The sequence below is a fragment of the Medicago sativa genome, chromosome 7, assembly GCF_051527215.1.
Source record: "Medicago sativa cultivar Bolivia chromosome 7, Bolivia_mono, whole genome shotgun sequence".
Lineage (NCBI taxonomy): Eukaryota > Viridiplantae > Streptophyta > Magnoliopsida > Fabales > Fabaceae > Medicago > Medicago sativa.
The window spans coordinates 89986903-90005761 of record NC_140755.1 but is presented as its reverse complement, the minus strand read 5'-3'; the positions used below and the strand labels follow the sequence as shown (position 1 = coordinate 90005761).

The 18859-nt window shown below is 33.7% G+C and overlaps 4 protein-coding genes across 4 annotated transcripts; 3 read left to right on the top strand and 1 right to left on the bottom strand.

Moving 5' to 3' along the window:
* Positions 1–3717: 3717 nt before the first annotated feature.
* Positions 3718–4361, top strand: LOC146910046 (uncharacterized; the record flags this gene model as incomplete). The annotated part of the gene is made up of 2 exons (XM_085729404.1): positions 3718–3975; positions 4050–4361. Coding segments are annotated over 2 exons (525 nt in total), but the record flags the coding sequence as incomplete, so codon positions are not given.
* A 1126-nt stretch (positions 4362–5487) lies between these two features.
* Positions 5488–7166, top strand: LOC146910045 (uncharacterized). Its single transcript, XM_085729403.1, has one exon. The coding sequence runs from the start codon at positions 5553–5555 to the stop codon at positions 7164–7166; it is 1614 nt and encodes a 537-aa protein (XP_085585529.1). The 5' UTR covers positions 5488–5552.
* Positions 7167–8393: 1227 nt separating this feature from the next.
* Positions 8394–9298, top strand: LOC146910044 (antifungal protein ginkbilobin-like protein). Its single transcript, XM_085724189.1, has one exon. The coding sequence runs from the start codon at positions 8480–8482 to the stop codon at positions 8942–8944; it is 465 nt and encodes a 154-aa protein (XP_085580315.1). The 5' UTR covers positions 8394–8479; the 3' UTR covers positions 8945–9298.
* Positions 9299–10812: 1514 nt separating this feature from the next.
* LOC146910043 (protein trichome birefringence-like 10) lies at positions 10813–15417 on the bottom strand. The gene is made up of 4 exons (XM_085725270.1): positions 14838–15417; positions 13486–13875; positions 12979–13137; positions 10813–12009 (listed from the first exon to the last, which is right to left on the bottom strand). Exons 1-4 carry the CDS (start codon positions 15272–15274, stop codon positions 11637–11639), a joined length of 1359 nt encoding a protein of 452 aa, XP_085581396.1. The 5' UTR covers positions 15275–15417; the 3' UTR covers positions 10813–11636.
* Between the last annotated feature and the right edge of the window lie 3442 nt (positions 15418–18859).

The window sequence follows — 18859 nt, the reverse complement described above, 5'->3', positions numbered from 1 at the left end:
TTTATGTATGTAAGTTTTTAAGATAGTTTATGGAAAAACAGTCTATGAAGATACGTTGGTGAGAGCATGTAAATTAAAATAAAAGCTTATTTATTTACATAAGTTATTTTTCATAAGCTCAAACCAAACGGGGCCATGTTCCAAATATTGGAAGCCATTATTTAGAATTTTTTTTAAATGGAATAAAATTTTAAATAAAAATAAGAAGTTAAAAACATATTATGTTACTATTAAGAAGTTTATATTAATTTATAATTTTTTTTTTCTTCTAAAGAAAAGTCTATGAGAATTTAAAGATCGGTGAAAGTTATATATGGATGGAATGACTAAGATGAATCAAAATTTAGAAGTAGCACTTATAATGACACTTTGAGATTACTTATGTAGTGGGAGGTTGGATGAGTTCGGTTAAAAAAATTGATTTTCGATTTAAAAAAAAAAGGTTTTAAATAAACTTTTTCCAAAATATTATTCTCTAAAACCTATAAGAGAAAATATCACAAAGAAAAGAGAAGAGAATGAAGCATGTGTATAATGAGTAGTGCTACACTAATCATCAAAAATTAAAAAACCGTGAGGGAAAATCTACACATGATAAGGAACATAATATTATAAGCATCCCTTTTGTAGGCTAATGCTTCAAATTATAAGCATCCCTCTTGTAGGCTAATGCTTCAAAGTTCAAATAATCTCTTCTCTCATGTTTTTCATAAAGATAATTCATATCTTAGTCTTCCATGATCGTAAAGCTATCATGTTTGCCCTAATCACTAGCTATTTTTCCCTCCTAAGCATGTATATGATCTCAACCGTTGATGTGAATTCATTGCTAATCTAATCTCAGCCGTTGATTCAAAGGCTATGTTTCAAACTAATATTTCCTATCTCATACAGATACGTCATAATGTCCATTAAAATCGTAGTTAATGAAGTGGATAAAACAGTCACAAGAAAGGGGGGGGTTTGAATTGTGACCCTTTAAAAATTAACCTGCAACTTAAAAAATGATTCTCAAGTGGAAACTTGGAATAGTTAAGTTAATAGCAGACTTCAGAACGTTCTGATGTCTGAGTGCAAAAACAGTTTAAAGCAGACTTCAGAATGTTCTGGTGTCTGAGTGCAAAAACAGTTTAACAAAGTAAATGTGTTTATGTGTGTTTGTGTTTGCAGTAAGTAAAGAGTATAGGGAAGAGAGAATCAACACACAGAAGTTTATAGTGGTTCACCCAATGTGGGTTAGTCCACTCCTCACAATCTTGTGAGAGTTTCCACTATGATGCTTGAGATAACCTCTCAAATCCTGCACCTTACAATTTTGTTCACCTGAACAATTACATCAACTGTATTCTCTAAGCCTCAGCAGGCTTGCACCTTTTTGCTAAGTTACCCACTTAGACTTTTGCACCTTTTGCTCAAACTAACACTTTAGTACCCCTAAAGCTAGATGAGAGTTTACAAGATGTTTGGAGTTTGAATGTTTGAGAAACAAACAGAGGAGGGAGAAGAAGAAGTTATCTTTACAAGAGATAACAAAGAGAATTGATTTACACTACAAAGAAGGTATAAAGACCCTTCAGTGATGATCAATTCAGAGAAGAAAGGAGGGAGAACTTATCTGTAACAAGATAAGGAAGAATTGGTTTACACTACAAAGAAGGTAGAAGGAGCCTTCAGTGATGACCAATTCGAATGCTAAAGCTTCAAACATATTTAGGATGTTTTCTTGTATGCTTTGCATTGGTGCAAGTTTTGCTGAGCCTTAGATCTGTATTTATAGAGTCTTTGGGCTCAAATAGCCGTTGTAGGGTGTCCAATGGTGTTATGCCATGTGTCATGGGCCCCACAAGCTTTTACTTGAAAATCTGGGTGAACATTCTGACCATCAGAATGTTGTTGCGTTCCCAGGATGAACATCAGAATGTTGCTGTGTTCTTCATCAGAAGGTTGGATATTCATGATGTTCTTCATCTGGGTTCATCATGGATGAATGTTGGATGAATTTCTGGGCTTGCCCAGCACGTGATGTGAGATTTGTTTGAGTTTTATCCTCCAAAAAGTAGCTTCTCCATATGCTTCAAAAGTTGCTGGAAAAGTAGGATAAAGTGAACCAAATTTGTCTTGGACTTTGTGCAGGAAAGAGAGGATAGTGGTCTGCAGCTTCAGGCCCATGCTTCTAGGAGATTTGCTTGATTTTGTTCAGAGTACAAGTTATCTCTGATGCAAGATCTCCTTTTGTTACCTTTTTCTTCTTTTTACCAACTACACTGTTCATGGCTGGAAGCATGTGCAGAAGTGAACATTCTGATCATCAGAATGTTTCATTTGTGCTTACTTTAGGATGATTTGTAAGACTACTTTTGATGTAATCAATCCTAATAGTAGAGACACGACTGAAGTGCAGTGAATGCAACATCTAGGATAATATTCTCATTGGAATAATCCTAGTACTTTAATGTTCATAGTCTTGGATGAACATTAAAGATCCTTTTTACATGATTCATTGTCCATGTCTTTATTTGTTGATAGATCCATGCATTTGAACTTTTCTGGACATTTATTTATGTCACTTGTGCCTTGCATGTTCTTGAGATTCTGAGTTTGAGCTTCTGAACTTGAGCTTCTGAACTTCAGCTTCTGAACTTCAGCTTCAGCTTCTGAACTCTTATCAGAACGTTCTGATCAACTCACTGATCAACATTCTGAACAACCTTCTGAACTAACTTTCTGAACTTCAGAGTTAGTTCATGAATTCAAATGTACTTTGATTTCTTGTATCTTGGTATGATTTAAACTTTGTTTGTGTCTTGGTTAATCACTCAAGAATGCACAAATCCCAAGAACTATCAAAGTCCATTAATCCTTTAATCACCATAGATGCCTTCATTGCTTGATCCATGCAAATGTACTTTTCTGGACATATATCCATGTCACATGTGCCTTGCATAACCTGGATCAATGTTCTTGAGATTCTTGGCTTGTTAAGAACAATCTTCTGATCTCTGCTTGAACATTCTGATCTTCGAGCAACATTCTGATCTAACTTTCTGACCTCAGTGTTAGATCTTGAATTCAAATGTCCTTTGATTTCTTTATTCTTGGTATGATTTAAACCTTGTTCCTGTCTTAGTAAAACACTCAAGAGCACAAGTTAAATACCAAGGAATTAATCAAAGTCCATTAATTCTTTAATCATATTGGTTTATTATCTTTAAAATTAATTAGGGATTTTGCCTCAACAGTTAATGCTAATCAAATAACCATAACTCCCAACGATTACCATCTCCTACCTTTGTCATCTCCCGCTAATCAAATCGCCATAACTCCTAACGTTTACCATCTTCCACCATTATCATCTTCCACCATTAGAATCTCCTACCATAAGATATGCGTTTATCAAATTTTATCGTCTCCTAACTCTTAATGCTATCTGAAATAGAGTGATAGGAAGATATGCGTTTTAAGGTGAAGTTTCCCCCAAATTTTACCACTATGGTTAAATATTCGTTGTTCACAGTGCATGTACAAAATCAGGTTTGTTTCATTTGATGATTTAATCTTTTTCTATTTAAATAACATGAACGGATTTCGTAAACTTATTCCGTAAATTTTTCTGCCTAACTTATAGGATGTTGGAGAACTGCAGCCATTCTTCGTTGCTGAATATTTCTACGAGCTACCGGAGCAATGACACTTGCTAGATGGTGATGGAATACTCATAACGGCGTGTTCAACAAATCAATTAGTCGGTCGTTGTTGACAGATGGTTGGAGTGCATTGCGATTGTTCTACGAGTTTAGTGGAAGTAAGATTATTGCTTTCCAGTACCTTGGTGGAAGTAGATTTCAAATCTTTGTTTTTGCTCATAACATTACTCTAGCTGATTATCCACCCTATCATTCCATGAGTGCGGCACCATCGTGTTATTGCACCTTTGAAGTTCCTATCGTTGGATATGGATCGACGATATCACCGAAGGTTGTTTATTGTTTTTTTGTTGCTATTCAATTTGATATATGCTATAATAAAGGATTTTTGTCTGTCATTAACAGTTTTTTTTTTCTTTTTTTTGGGGACTACCTCATACTTTTGGCAAATTCCTTAGAGTGAAACATCACGATTACCTAATGTTGTGCGGACCTTATGACAATATCATTCCTATGAGACTCAAATATACAGACGACCCCATACCAAATGTTATGTTCGGAAAAAGTTGGACGAGTTTTTGTGCTGCCAATGGTATTGAGGGCGGAGACGTGTTGATTTTCAAGTGCAAGTGCGTCATGGACAAAAAATATGTTATCGTATCCAAGCGTTAATAAACACATGACTCGTGTTTTTTTATTAGTAATAGTTTAAGTTTTTCTTTGAAAAAAAGAATAATTTAGTATGTGTTTTTTGTTAGTAATAGTTTAAGTTTTTCTTTCCATGGGTAAAAAAAGTACGTAATGCGGTTTATGCTATTGTCTTTCCAGTTTAGTTTGCTCTCTTATTTCCTGTCGTAGCAGTTGCTTTTATTTTCTATTTAGTGAAAACTTTTAACTTGCATATTTTCGAATAAGAATTGTTTTTAATAGCTTTTATGCAGTATGCACTAATTTCTCTGCCAATTAGTGCGTATTGAATGCATTCATGACTGCAATGATGATATTAACAAAAAAACTTTCTTAGAAAAATACATTTAATGAGCACTAATTGCTTTTATGTCTGCAATTAATAGAAATTACTACCAATATAATACTATAGTCGTTCACATTAAAAACACGCCCGTGAATATACCTATCTATAATTCCCTTACGAAAAAGCTTTCTTGGAAAAATACAATTAATTTGCACTAATTGCTTTTATGGAAGCAATAAATAGGTAGTAATTGCATTTAATAAGAGTTACTTTTAATAGAAAAACTTTCTTCGAATAAGAATTGCTTTTAATAGCTTTTATGCAGAATGCACTAATTGCTCTGCCAATTAGTGCGTATTGAATGCATTCATGACTGCAATGATCATATTAACAAAGAACTTTTTTAGAAAAATACATTTAATTTGCACTAATTGATTTTATGACGTCAATAAATAGGTAGTAATTGCATTTAATAAGAGTTACTTTTAATAGAAAAAATTTCTATGTATAAATTTTCTATGTATACACGCCAGTGAATATTCATATATGTAATTCCTTTATTATTAAAAATACATTATCTTGATGGTTAATGTTCAAACCTTTTTGTTATGTATGCTACCATTTCATTTTGTTATGTATGATATAAAACTTCTATCGCCAATACATGGTTACATTATTTTCATTGTTTCGATTAACTTTTACGTGGTTGGACCCGTGCGGTAGCACGGGTCATTGGTCTAATTAGAAGAAAAATATAAAGCTTTTTTTATTTTCATATAAAACTTTTTTATTGCTATTAATGAAGAAAAATATACATTATATTCATATAAAGCTTTTTTTATTGCTACTTCTTTTTCATAATTGGTGTTTCGAGCTGAATCAACAACGTTTGCTTCCGTTGAGGGTTTCTCCGGTGTGGTTCTCCTGCCCCAGTCATGTTTGACGGGCAGGCGGAGCTTGCGCCTTCGCCCATCAAACTTGGAATCTCTGAAATTCCCGTGCCCCCACCTGTGATGCTCCCTGCCGCTCCTACTGCTCAGATGACAACAGTTGCACCGAAACCTTCCTTTGCCCAGGCCCTACGGGGTAAGTCAGCTCTCTCGGACCCACTCCCGGTGCCCTCCATTCGTGGTGATATGCTATCTGTTAAAATCACCGATGAGGTCTATGTTCGTGGACTGGATTTTTGCAAAACCAACATTAGAGGTAGGTTAGTTTTGAACAAGGGAGATAAGCCTTTCTCCTCCAAGGATCTTGCTGCCAAATTGCAGAAATTGTGGAAAGTGAAAGGGCCATGGCATCTAACATCCCTTGGCCGAGGGTTTTATGAATTTTTCTTTAACTCACAAGATGATATGAAAACCGTTTGGGCAGCCGGCACGGTTAGCTTGAAGCCGGGGTTACTAAGATTATTCGAATGGAAAAAAGACTTTAACATGCACACGCATCGACAAACTCACACCCAGGTTTGGGTTCGATTATGGGAATTACCACAAGAATATTGGATGGAGAGGACTTTGTATGAGATCGCCGGGGCAGTTGGAACTCCGTTACTCATTGATAATGTGACTCGTAACAGACTTTATGGTCATTATGCCCGCATTCTTGTCGACCTGGATCTCTCGAAGGATCTATTTTATGAGATAATGGTGGAACGTGAAGGCTTTGCGTTTCCATTGGCGATAGAGTATGAGGGACTGCCCGATTTTTGCAAACATTGTACAAGCATTGGTCATGATGTCTCTAAGTCCCGTTGGTTGTACCCTAGAAAGGATGATTCTAACAATAAAGGTAAAGATAAAGATGCTGATGGCAAAGGGAAAGAGAAACTTCCGATGAAAAAATCTGCGTGGATGCCGTTGAAGGACAACCCCTCGGGAACTGGTTCCTCCAAGGCCTTTGAAGCCCCACATTCAGAGCAGCAGTTGGTGACTAAGAATTTAGCTGAAAATTCTTTCAGTTTTGCTTTGCAAAATGTTACAGACGAGGTACCACAACGTTTGCCTACAATGGAGCCTTTATTGACGTTGGTGACAGTTGAATCACAGGATGTCGAGATGTCTCCTAAAGGGAACAACACTGCTTCGGTTGGTGATGTTACTAAATCTCCGGTTGCTACTGGTTCCCCTTTGCACCTGGAGCATGTTGATGTGGAGGAGGTGCCTTTTGATGATCGAGGTGACACTATCGCAGCAAATGACACACAAGCTACTCAAGCTATCATTGAAGGTACATATACTGATGTCGACAATGTTGATAAGGAGGTCTCACCAACTGTTCAATTTGTTGACGACGACGATGCAGAGATGGAGGATACAAACAGGCCCGTAATTGTCCGAGAGGAAGGAATGACACACACTAATCCTCGTATTCAACATGATCTAGATCTTTGGCAGAAAATTAAGGAGTATGATAAACGCTCGGCAGAGAATCCTTTCGTGCCCGTGTTATCCAAAAAGCAGCAGCAAATGTTAAAGAAACACCAGTTTGATGGCAAAGCACCTTACAAAACCCGCTCCACGGGGCCGATCTCACCACCTTCTCAATGAACACTACAGAAGTTTTGAATCTCTATAAGGCTCCACTATCTGTTGAAGGATGGGATGAAGCGGCTCTGAAACCAACCTTGCAGCAAAAAAATGCAGAATCATTGCTGCAAGATGTAGAAGACATTTCAGTGTTGGTTAAAGCTATGGCCTCAAAACTAAAATTCTAAACTGGTTGCAATATCTGGATGTGGCCCCATGAAGAGTTTGCTTGCAGTATATAGTGTATCATACACTCCATGCATGCATCAGTTATCATATATAGCTTGTGTAATGCGAATTTCAAGTCTGAAGTGGTCAATGACCAGGAATGAATGTTATAAGCTTAGTCCATTGTTTTTCTTTCCTTTCTTTCTTGTTTCGAGGGTTTTGGTATAGTCCCCCCTCTTGTATATATTTTTCCCCCTTTTTTAATAAAATTTTGAGATTGACGGCATAGGATGGAGGTTCTTCGGGATGTCAACTTAGTTGGGATGTCGTTGCTTCCTCTTGATGCTTGTCTGTTCTCCTGGCTTATCCAAAAAAAAATTAGAAGAAAAATATATGTATTCATTATTGAAGATTTATGTATTGCATGCTTAGAAAAGAAAGAAAACCTAAATCAAAAGGTGCACATGAAATCGTTACTTTAGAGACAAAGTATAGCATGTTTCTCCTCTAGAAACCTTCGCTTTGATATCTCAAATTCATCATAATACAATGAGCTACCTTTATTTTATTATTTTTTTGAAGGAAATGAGCTACCTTCATTTAATTAATTTGTATATATATGACACATATATAAAATTTGTTTTTTTTACATAAATATAAATTTAGATGAGGGAAACTCATCCAATACAAGGTAACTTTTATCTCTCAAGTCTCAATGGCTCTTAAGGCTATGATAACTTGGTTTCCAAAATTTTCTCCCATCCCAGCACCCTGAGGAGGAGGAGTCATATTCATATATACAAACCAAAGCCCCTGAATTTTCAACACCAATTAATTAGAGAGCAAAACATTAAAATATAAAATAAATAGAATAGCTACTTAGCTGTGCTTGTTTATTAAAATGAAAATCACTTGAGAAAAAAAAAGATTGGTTATTTGAAGAAGCTGCAAAAATTTTTATTTTATAGATTCTTATTTTTTTAACAATATATAATAAACCGATAAAAAAATTAGAAATGATTACTTTGTTTAAAAAAGGTGTTTTTTTTCATAGAAAAGACAGCAAATGAACTCTAAATTGTTTCAATTAACAAAAGACAAAAGCTTGGTATTGAATATTTCATAGATAAATGTAGTGGATAAAACCAACACAAAAGATTAGGTAGATGACCCTCACACACAAACCCTTTGGTAGCACAATGAATTCAATCAAACATCATAGGAATATGGACAATCCTCAAAAACATGTAACAATTGTGGTTATTTTGTTGTGCCTATGGAGTTCAGCTGAGAGTGTTCCAAATACAAACATCATCAAAGTTCTATGCAACAGTGGAGTGTACACCTCAGGTGATCCATTTGGTATTAGTTTGAGCTATGTTCTTGAAGATTTAGAGAATGAAACTCCATCACAAAAAAATTATGACTATCACAACATTTCACCTTATCCTAATTCATTTGCTTATGGACATGCTACTTGTAACCTTAATTTGACCTCCTCTGATTGTAAAACATGTCTTGGTGTTGCTAAATCGGACATTTTCACCACTTGCCAGACAAAAAGGATAGGGGCTCATTCTGTGCTTCATGATTGTTCAATCAGGTATGAACAATACCCATTTGATGATTAGCAACAAAAAAAAAGTTAGATGGTTGTTCAATAGACACCTCAAAATTGATCAGTTGACTGAAAATAGTCAGTTGGAAGTTACGACTCGATTGAATTTTACGCACAAAAACAACCGATTGAGAGTTACGATCCAATTCAAAGCGAAATTAAGGTAACTATTGAGCAACTTTCAAGAAGTTAGAGCTTTGGGTTTCAAATTTTCATTTTAAGATCTTGTTGTATGTAAAAAGCTCATATCCAAAGCTATTGTTTTGTAAGTCAAATACTCCAACTTTTATTTCTAAATAAAGTATGGTTTTGTGTATTTTGTTATATGGTGAGAAAAAGATCATAATTGATTTGGCCTCTTATCAAATGTGATGATATAGATACATGTGTGATTTCAAACAAAATTGTTTGATTTTGTCTCCAAATTGAAATTGGATTTAATCTAGTCAACACTTACAATCAATCATCTTAGCTGTTGAAGAAGATTGAACCAACGAAATTTCGAGTTTTGAATTTCTCCAAATTAAGATGTGAATCATATGAAGATGTGAATCATATGAATTCTATCTAATGACTTAAATTTGCTTCTTGCTGCACTGAATTTAGACTCCTCCAAAAGTTATTATAGATTAAAAGTGGTAAAAAAAATGTCTATCAAGTTGAAAAATATACACAAAATTTACAATAAACTTGTTTTAGTAAAAGAAACACACACATACACATCAATCGTTTATAAAGATCTAGTCTATCTATCTTAAAGAAAGTCTACTAATAATATGTGGCAAAATTTCACACATGCCATGTTTTACATGGGATTTGAACCTTACATGTTAAATAAGAGATCATATGCATGATTTTATTTTCACGTGGGAGAAGGCCAATTGTTTAACTCATAATATGCTCGTTTGCTGCTTGGACTATATTTTGGATCCGTTTATTACTACTATTAGGATACATAAAAAAAATAAAAATAAATTGACTTCACATTTAAGTTTACTTTTGATGTTATCGAATACAATGATGCATTGCCGAGTAAGTATTGCTCACGCAAAGTACATAATGACAATTTCAAAAAAAGCTTAATCACTTGTATCATTTGGAATCATTCAAATGAGATTAAAAAATTACTACTACAACAAATAAATCTTGAAACTTGAACTAGATTACATGCATGAATTGATATTAGAGATGCAATGTACTTATTTATCACTCGGGGTCCCTATTTGAGTTAAATTAAGTACTATAGCTAACAATAACATGTAATAACATTAGTACAGTGGATTATTGGTTATGAGCAAAATACAATTAAATGAAAGCAAGTTTCAAACAGTATATTTTTATATACTCCCTCCGTACCATAATACATGACACAGTTGACCCTATTACGCATGTCAATGTCTAATTTTGAGCTTAAATATCTTGAATAATATGTTAGAAAAAAGGGTCTTTGCTAACAAGTGCCCTAAGGGCATTGTTTAAGGAACCCAAAAAAATAAACTATGTCTTGAAAATACAAGTCAAACACTTTTTAAAGTCATAACCGTACAATTCCCAATGCAAAAATTGCTACTTTTAGATGCTTAAACAATAGCCTTAGGGCATTTGTTAGCATTTTCCTAGAAAAAATTATGCAAAATTTGATATTTTGAAAATACTCATCGAGACGAATCTAACGACATCTTATATGATATTATTTATCTTTGTATATCACTCCCTCCGGTCCTATTTATAAGAGAAAGTTGGGTCAACAAAAGTTGACGTATTTGGACTGGATTTTTAACTAGATACATCAACTTTTGTTGACAAAACTTTCTCTTATAAATAGGACCGGAGGGAGTAGTAGAAAAATATGGTCAAAGTAAATTAAATCAAAATTACAAATTTTCAAATCGGTCATCTATTGCGGGACGGAGTGAGTACTTTGTACAAAATGTAACATAAAAAACTTGACACGTCTTCCACTGCTATTTTCAAGACCAAATGTCACTTGAGATTTTACCAAAAAAATATGTTGTATACATCAAGTTTGTATCTAGGTGATTATTATTTTCCTATAAGCTTATCTGCTCTCCCTCAAATTCACCATCCCAAATTAATCTAAAATGGCAGACCACTACAAAGAGGGTCAAAACAATCACTTTGCATGAAATTAGGTCAACAAGCATGTTCAATTTAAGAAAACATCTTCTGTTTGCATTTTCAATTTTAACCAATACTCCCTCCGGTCCTATTTATAAAAGAAGGTTGGGTCAACAAAAGTTGACGTATTTGGACTGGATTTTTAACTAGATACATCAACGTTTGTTGACAAAACTTTCTCTTATAAATAGGACCGGAGGGAGTAATTATTAACACATCATCTTATTTTCACTTTATTTCAAATTTTCAAGGATTTGTACAACCAAAAAAAAAATTATTTTGTATATTTTATGATGTACAAATCTTCAAAAATAAGAAATAAGGTGAAATTAAAATGATATGTATATAATTAGAAACAGAAGACATTTTTCTTAAACCAAACATGTTAATTTCTTTACTTTGTAAAACAAGGCAATTACTAACAAATAGTTAGATTCACCAATTAGTGAATCTGACCACAAAGATGGCCAATTTAGCTTCCAACTTCATGTCATTCACCAATGATTGAGAAGGGTTGGCGTAGATTTTGTAATATGTGCTTTTTTCCGCAAACTGTATAAGACTATTTATAGAGTAACTTGAGAAACTTTTGTTGTATTGCGGTCCGAAAAAGCCTTCCTCTTGAGAAGAAGAGCATAAAGAATATCGTTCCACGAATCGGGAACACCAGGGAGACACCAATGGCTACAGTCTTGTCGCTGCATAGAGGCTGGGCCCTTGTCTGGCCCGATATAGTAAATAGATGCATGACCGTCTTTCCTGCGTGCCGACATTTGTGTGACATTAAGCAAGTCCACATTCAAAACATGTGACTTGCTCGCGCGTTGTGACAAGACATTGGTGACAGTACTGAAATGAATGTCGGAGAGTGCAGGCACAGAGCCTAAATCAGGTAGTGTTTCCGAATGACAACCACCACCAGTATTCCAGTCACCACCCCTGATACATCAACGACAAATTAATGGTAAGGAACAAAACCAGATCAATATACTGAGCAAGAATAACATGAAAAATATTCTACACAAGTTTTCTCTGTCTTCAAATTTTAGTTTTCCCTAGCATCCAATGGACTGAATCTGATATCCATTAACATTAGTATTACCAAGCCCATGTTTGGATCTGAGGTTAATTTGGCAGAATCACGGGGTTCCACCGTTGGTTATTATAAAGCACAACTTAATTTTGGAGTTGCAAATTCTACTCGTTATCCTAAACGGTTATATTTTGAACTACTTGTTCTGTCTCCTTCCGATTCCAAGCACTGCGTACTTAGATTTTGATTTTTCACCCGAGCCCCAAATGTTTTTAATGACAACTTTGATAAATTAGAACCAAACCTCCAGATTCTCTACATTGATAACAATAATACCTGCATAAGCTATTTCAAAGTAATATGAATGAGATTAAAAGTCAAAGAGAGCAACACATACGTGTCTGCTAAAAGGAATTCCCTTAAGAAGTGGAAAGTTCTGTGATTTGAGTCTTAAAATTCGTGTCAGATTTAAAAATAGAATACAGTCAATATACAGAAAATGCTAGCCAAAAGCTGCAGTGAAAGGAAATATCCTCTAAAAAAAGCTATGCAGTAATAAAATTTGATTCTGTTCACACCAATGTCCTTTTACCAATCCTAATATTCTTTATAGCACTGACATTTCAAATTGAAGGCATGTTCGGTATCAGACACATGTTGATGTCCGACACCAACATGTGTGATTACATTCAATTACCTTCCATTTTTCAAATTATTATCAGTGTCGTATATTCGTGTCCGGTGTCATTGTTTGTGTCGATGCTTCATAGCTAATATATTTACTGGAGAAGAAGTGGTATTGTAACTGAGTTTTCAATTTAAAAATCAAATAAAGATAAAAGGGAAGGTATGTTTGTTTGAAAATTTAGACAAACCTGAAATGGACAGGAGCATAAGTTCGGAAAAGGACATATGTTTTGTTCCTGTTTACTTCACGGGCAATCCAATCAACTACTGTCTCAACTGATAATCTGAAAGCATCTGCTGTAGACATATTCATCTTCACTTCCTCCCCTATTTGGAAGTAACAACCCCTAAGCAATAAAATAAGACCAACATCAAACTCACATATAATTACAACAACTTCAATATTAAATACTTAAACACATATAGGGTAAAACACTGTTGCAAACTTTCCACAAAGTAACTTATACGCCCAAGGATTTAAACAGAGCATAAAGATGGGCCTACGACAGATAATAGGTCAGGCTAAGGCCTAATGTTTTCAAAGCAGGTCAGGGTCAGGCATTCAAAGTCTAGCTTAAGCCTATTCCCACCCCTAATCACATGATTAATGTCTTCTTTCACATGTCCTTGTTAAAGATTGAATTGTCGATGATAACAATCCATCACACCGAACAAACATAAAATAAAATCCTTACATTTTGACGGTCTTCTCGTAATTCCACCAATGCCCAGCATTGAGAACCAACACATCTGCATCTCTCCACCTATGAGAAGTCCAGTCCATATGATCAACCCTCAAAGTCAATTTTACCCGGTAAGGTGCCCCATGAGGAGGCCGTCCTTGCACTACTAAAAACGGAGACCTGTAGTATTCAACAGTGCAGTTGAAATCTTCAAACTTGAATGCCAAGAAGCCTGTGTGCTTTGTAATTGGGTTCCCATTAACCTCATAGACAGAGCTCTTGTTTGTAACTGCAGAAGATAGCATACAGAGAAGTGATTCCCATTGGTTCCTTCCAATCGAATCACCAACAAAAACTAATCGTTTGTTTCGTAAGTTTTCCAACATCTTCCTTGCATCAAATCTGTCATATAAGAATAAAGCACCAAGTTATATATCACATTCCAAAAAATAATTTTTGTTCAAATTCCGCTATGCACACTACTATAACACCGTTATGTATGCTATTTCACAATATTTTGTACTAAATAACGCATCACATAACAATAGTGATTTGTTGAAAACAATGGCCTTAACCATTTGGTACCCAGGAGAAGGGGGCCTTGGTAAACTAGAGTTCGACCAGGAGGTAATAGTCTGGTCAATGATTTTTCCAGCTAGGATTCAAACTCGGGTTCTCCCAAATAATTTTCAAAATATAATTTGACTTACTTAACACACTATATTGTATGCATAAACAAAACGCTTCATAAGATGCAAATCAAAAAGCAGATAATTGCAAGTATGAAATTATTAAAGGTAAAAAAGAGGAGGAATAAACTGTCACATTGAGAACAGGAAACACAAAAGCAGCTTAACCCCAAATAAAAAAAAATTCCTTTCTTCCTTATAGAGAAAGAAAAATAGACAGACTAAGTAGTTGCTGAGCTTGAATCAGACGCCAATGTTAATAGTTAATCATAATGAAATTGGAAACACTGACAAGGACAAATCACAATTGTTATCACTAGCACAAAACCAATAAAGGAAAAATCTTAACAACCTTCATACCAACACAAAAACACCTTCATATATAAATTCAACAATCCAAAAAAAAAAAAAAAAAACACTAAAAAAACACTTCCTAGTACCAATTGATAAGGGTAGCTCATCAAAAAAACTGATTTTGCAAAAATATATAAAATACAAGGAAGCTTATGAAAGATGATATCATAAGCAATCAACTATATAAGACAAAAACTAAACACTGATGATAACCAATAAACAAAAAAAAGGTTTTGTCTTCATATTTTCAGCACTATGTTCTACCAACCAGAATAAAATAACTACAAAAACAAAATCAAAGCAAAAGGGGTTGCTCAAAACCTTGGCAAGTTGCAATCTTTGGGTTGCCATCTCCACTTAGTGTAGAAAGCATCAGGTCTACCATTCTCAGAGCAACGAAAACCTTGATCCAAGAAGGAACAATTTGAAGAATGATAAAGTGGATAAGTTTCATCCCAAACCCAGTTTCCATCAAAAACATCACAGTTATCACCTTTTTGAGTCAAAAATTGAATAGGAGGAGGAGGAGAAGGTGAAGAAGAAGAAGAAAAATGGAATGAAAAAAGTTTGGTTCCTCTAGAGTGAAGTATACCCTTGTAATCAACATAGAAGAAGCAAGCAATAAAGAGAATTGAAACGAAGAAGAATCCAAGGATTGTTAAGGAAGGTTCTAAGGGGTTAAAGCGTTTGAATTTCTTGAGAAAATCCATGTGGGTCATGGTAGTTTTTTTTGTCTCAGAAACATTTGTTTTGTTCATATTTCAGTGTGAGAGAAGAACAAGTAGTAGAAGAAGAAGGTGAAAGGGTTAAAGTGGGGTCCACAACAAACAAAGAGAAGAGTAGCATTAATGAATGGTAGGAAAAGGTAAAGTAGTGTTTGTGAGGAAGTTGAAGTTTGAATGAATGAGGTTGAGATTGAGATACAATCAATAATGTGAAGTGAGAGGGTTATGAAAAAGGAAGTTATTGGAGCGTTTTGTGTTTGAGTTTTAGATTTTGTTTTAAGGGTGTGGGATTTGTTGGTATTTTTCTCCCTTTATTTTAGGGGTATGAGCGGCAATTTATGATCTTGTTCTTATATTTATTCGATTTTGTTTCTTTAATTGTCCAACATCGACCCCGCATATATTATGACTGCGTCATATCAATTAATAAATTATGATAAATCATGTATTTTTAATCTATTAGTAAATAATGTAACAATACGTCTTTGGTGAGCATAATTCAGTTGACAGAGACAATGCATCGTTATATCAGAAGTTGGGTTTGAATCGGATATCTCATTTATTCATCTTAAAAAGTGAATTCTAACCATCAGACTAATTTGACCAAAAAATAATAATGTGATAATGCATGATTGGATGTATGTGTAAAAAGTTTGTATATTAATGGCTTAAACTCTTATTTTATTGTTTTTTGACCAAGTTTATTTATTTATTTTATTTACAATAATGATATTGATTAATCAATCGTGGGGAGAGTGATGAAGTGGATGAAAGGGAATGAATGAATGGAATGGGAAAAAGGAATATTGGGTACCATTGGACGCGGAAACAGTCATCATCTTTTCTTATTCTCTTCTCCCTCAAAAAAATCTTTTCTTATTCTCTTCTTATGATTTTCTATATCTATCTATTTTTCTTATAAGAAGTCATAAACACGTCTCATAAAATAAGTTTTTCTTCTTACACCAAAAAAATAATTAAGAACTTCCTTTTTGACTTAGTCACAAAATAAGAAGAAACATTAAAAAATTGATTGGAATTTCTTGTAAAAGAAGAAGTTGAGTTGGAAATTATTAAAATAAAAAGGCACTCCGTACGTTTCCACCATTTATTTTTATTTCTGGTCAAAACTAAATATATTAATTTTTGAATGTTTACTTTTTTTTTATCTCCATAAATATATTAACTTTTGTTTTTAGGCTCTAAATTTTTTTCTCTCCATATCTTTCATTCCTAAGTTGTTTTTATTAAAATCTTAAAATACATTAATTTAATAATTCAATCTTTAACTTATTTAATATTTTTCTTTTTTATAGGACAAAAGTTTGAAGACATACTTTTTTTCTGAAGAAATATTTTTTGTAAGGATTGGAAACAAAATCTGTATATTTACACAAATAAAAAACATATTAAACCATATTCTAATAAGACGTTAACTTTCCGTGAATGTTAGCATACTCTCTACCACATTTCCAACACATTTTTATTGGTTGAAGTTTATATAGATATTTCACGAATTTTAAGTGAGACATGATAGATTTAGTGAGGTTCGTTTAGATTTAAAGCAACATGATGGATGTGTTGTTAGCGATCGCTCAACATTTTTTTTTAATCCTTTGGTTTTTAACGAAACATTTTTAATAATTCAAAGTTCAATCATGAAATAAATATATTTTTGCTAAAAATTGTCTCATAAAGGAATCAAATTTGATTCTCCAAAATAATTCATTATTTGAAAAAACTCATTAATCATTTGAGTTTAATTACTCAATTTTTGTTCACTTTTTTAATATAAGAAGACGTCTCTTAACTTTTTATTCATCTCCAAATGAACACAAATGTATCACTATCAACTCAAGTTATAATGCTCTATTATATACTTCCGGTCACATTTATAAACAAAAAGTTATTTTTAAATTACAAAAAATTATTTTTAGATTCATTGAATATCTGATGTATTTGATTTATAATATGTATTAAATACATTAGGTATTCAATAAACTTAAAAAAAAAAATTAGTATAAATATGACGGAATGGATCCTGTATGACAATAGTTTACAATAATAGTAAAAAAAAGTTTTAAATTCTATCTGAATGTATCTTTTTACCCACAACTATTTCACATTTCCCCTCTTTCAATCATATCGTCATTTTGTCAAATAAAATTGTAATTAAGAAATGTCGAATAATTGCGATTGATCTTAAATGCTCCTAATGAATCAGACTACAAACGAATTTTTTTTAGAAGATTAACAAACTCTTTTTCTGAAGGAAGATTAACGAAGTTTTATTATGCACTCGAACCTTCGTTGAATGTTAACGAGTGTCCCACTACTTTTTAAACACTCAAAGTAGTAATTTCTTTATGAGAAATGCTAACCGGTGCCTCCGGGGCACTGGTTAAGGATACTAAAAAGGGAAATAATATAGTAATTATTGCATTCAAAAATGTGTAATTAATTCATAAATAAGTCGACAAAGTTTCCTTTTATGGTAAGAATTTCCTTTTTTTGTATGCTTAACCAGTGCCCCGGGGCACCAGTTAGCATGACACTTTCTTTATTATAGATGTTTAAAAAGTGTCTCGGAGCACTCGTTAATAAGACACATACAAATATTGAGAGCTTCTTTTTTTTTTTTTTTAGCAAATATTAAGAGCTTCTAATAATCAAAACTTAATAGTAGTATTTAATGTTAAAAAAAAAAGACAGAAAAATAATTTTTGAAGCCGTTTTTGGTGGCATAGCGCAGCCAGTCTAATTATGATAGGTCAATGAATGCCCATCCAACCTGTCTAATTATGCCAGCTTATCGGACAAGCACATTTTGCCCGCACTATTACATCATAACTCTCTTTGAGAGGGAAGGGAACTATATTCATTCATTACCTTTAAAAAATAAATAAACAAATACTTAACGTCATGTTTTTTCTTTTAACAGGCAGAATAGTTATTTATTTATCATAAGGATAAGCACAAACAAACAAATTGTGCTAAGCAAAGTGAGATTACAACATCAGGAATATGATTCCTTAAAAAAAAAAAATCAGGAATATGATTAATACCAAATGCTACAATACAGAATAGGGAAAATAGCACGGCCTAACCAAAAGAGACTAAATGAGTAACCATAGAGAAAACTCAGCCACTCCACAACAATGATGCAGGCCAGTACACCCTTAAATTCTAGTAATTTCTACATAAGTAGCAGAATTAATTGACTCAAAGGTTGCCTAGCAAACCTGTACGTACGGCTTGTGAATCAACCTCCCACATAAATATTTAATGATTTTAAATAATTTTTTATCTTTTTTTGAGGGAAACGTGCTTATAGCATTTCATTGATAATAAGAGTCTCAATACAAATGTGTATTTCATAATAAACGGCGGAACTAGCTGAACATGTGGCCTCTCGTGCAAGAGTATGAGCCACCGCGTTGGCTTGTCGCCTAACAAACTCCACCCTAGAGTTAGAAAATAAATTGCGAAACTTAAACTGTTGATGCCCTCCAGTCTACTCGAAACGACTTGTATTAATTTGGTTGTATCATTTCTTCCCGTCGTTCAAAGTCTGTTTCAAAGTCCACGTTATCAAACACCATATCACTCAACCATTGT

Coding starts and splice junctions, on each gene's coding strand:
- LOC146910045 (XM_085729403.1), top strand. CDS start 5,553: ATGTTTGACGGGCAGGCGGAGCTTGCGCCTTCGCCCATCAAACTTGGA.
- LOC146910044 (XM_085724189.1), top strand. CDS start 8,480: ATGACCCTCACACACAAACCCTTTGGTAGCACAATGAATTCAATCAAA.
- LOC146910043 (XM_085725270.1), bottom strand. CDS start 15,274: ATGAACAAAACAAATGTTTCTGAGACAAAAAAAACTACCATGACCCAC. Junction 13,876..14,837: donor AAAGATTGCAACTTGCCAAG/GTTTTGAGCAAC, acceptor CTTATATGACAG/ATTTGATGCAAGGAAGATGT. Junction 13,138..13,485: donor TACGAGAAGACCGTCAAAAT/GTAAGGATTTTA, acceptor TTTATTGCTTAG/GGGTTGTTACTTCCAAATAG.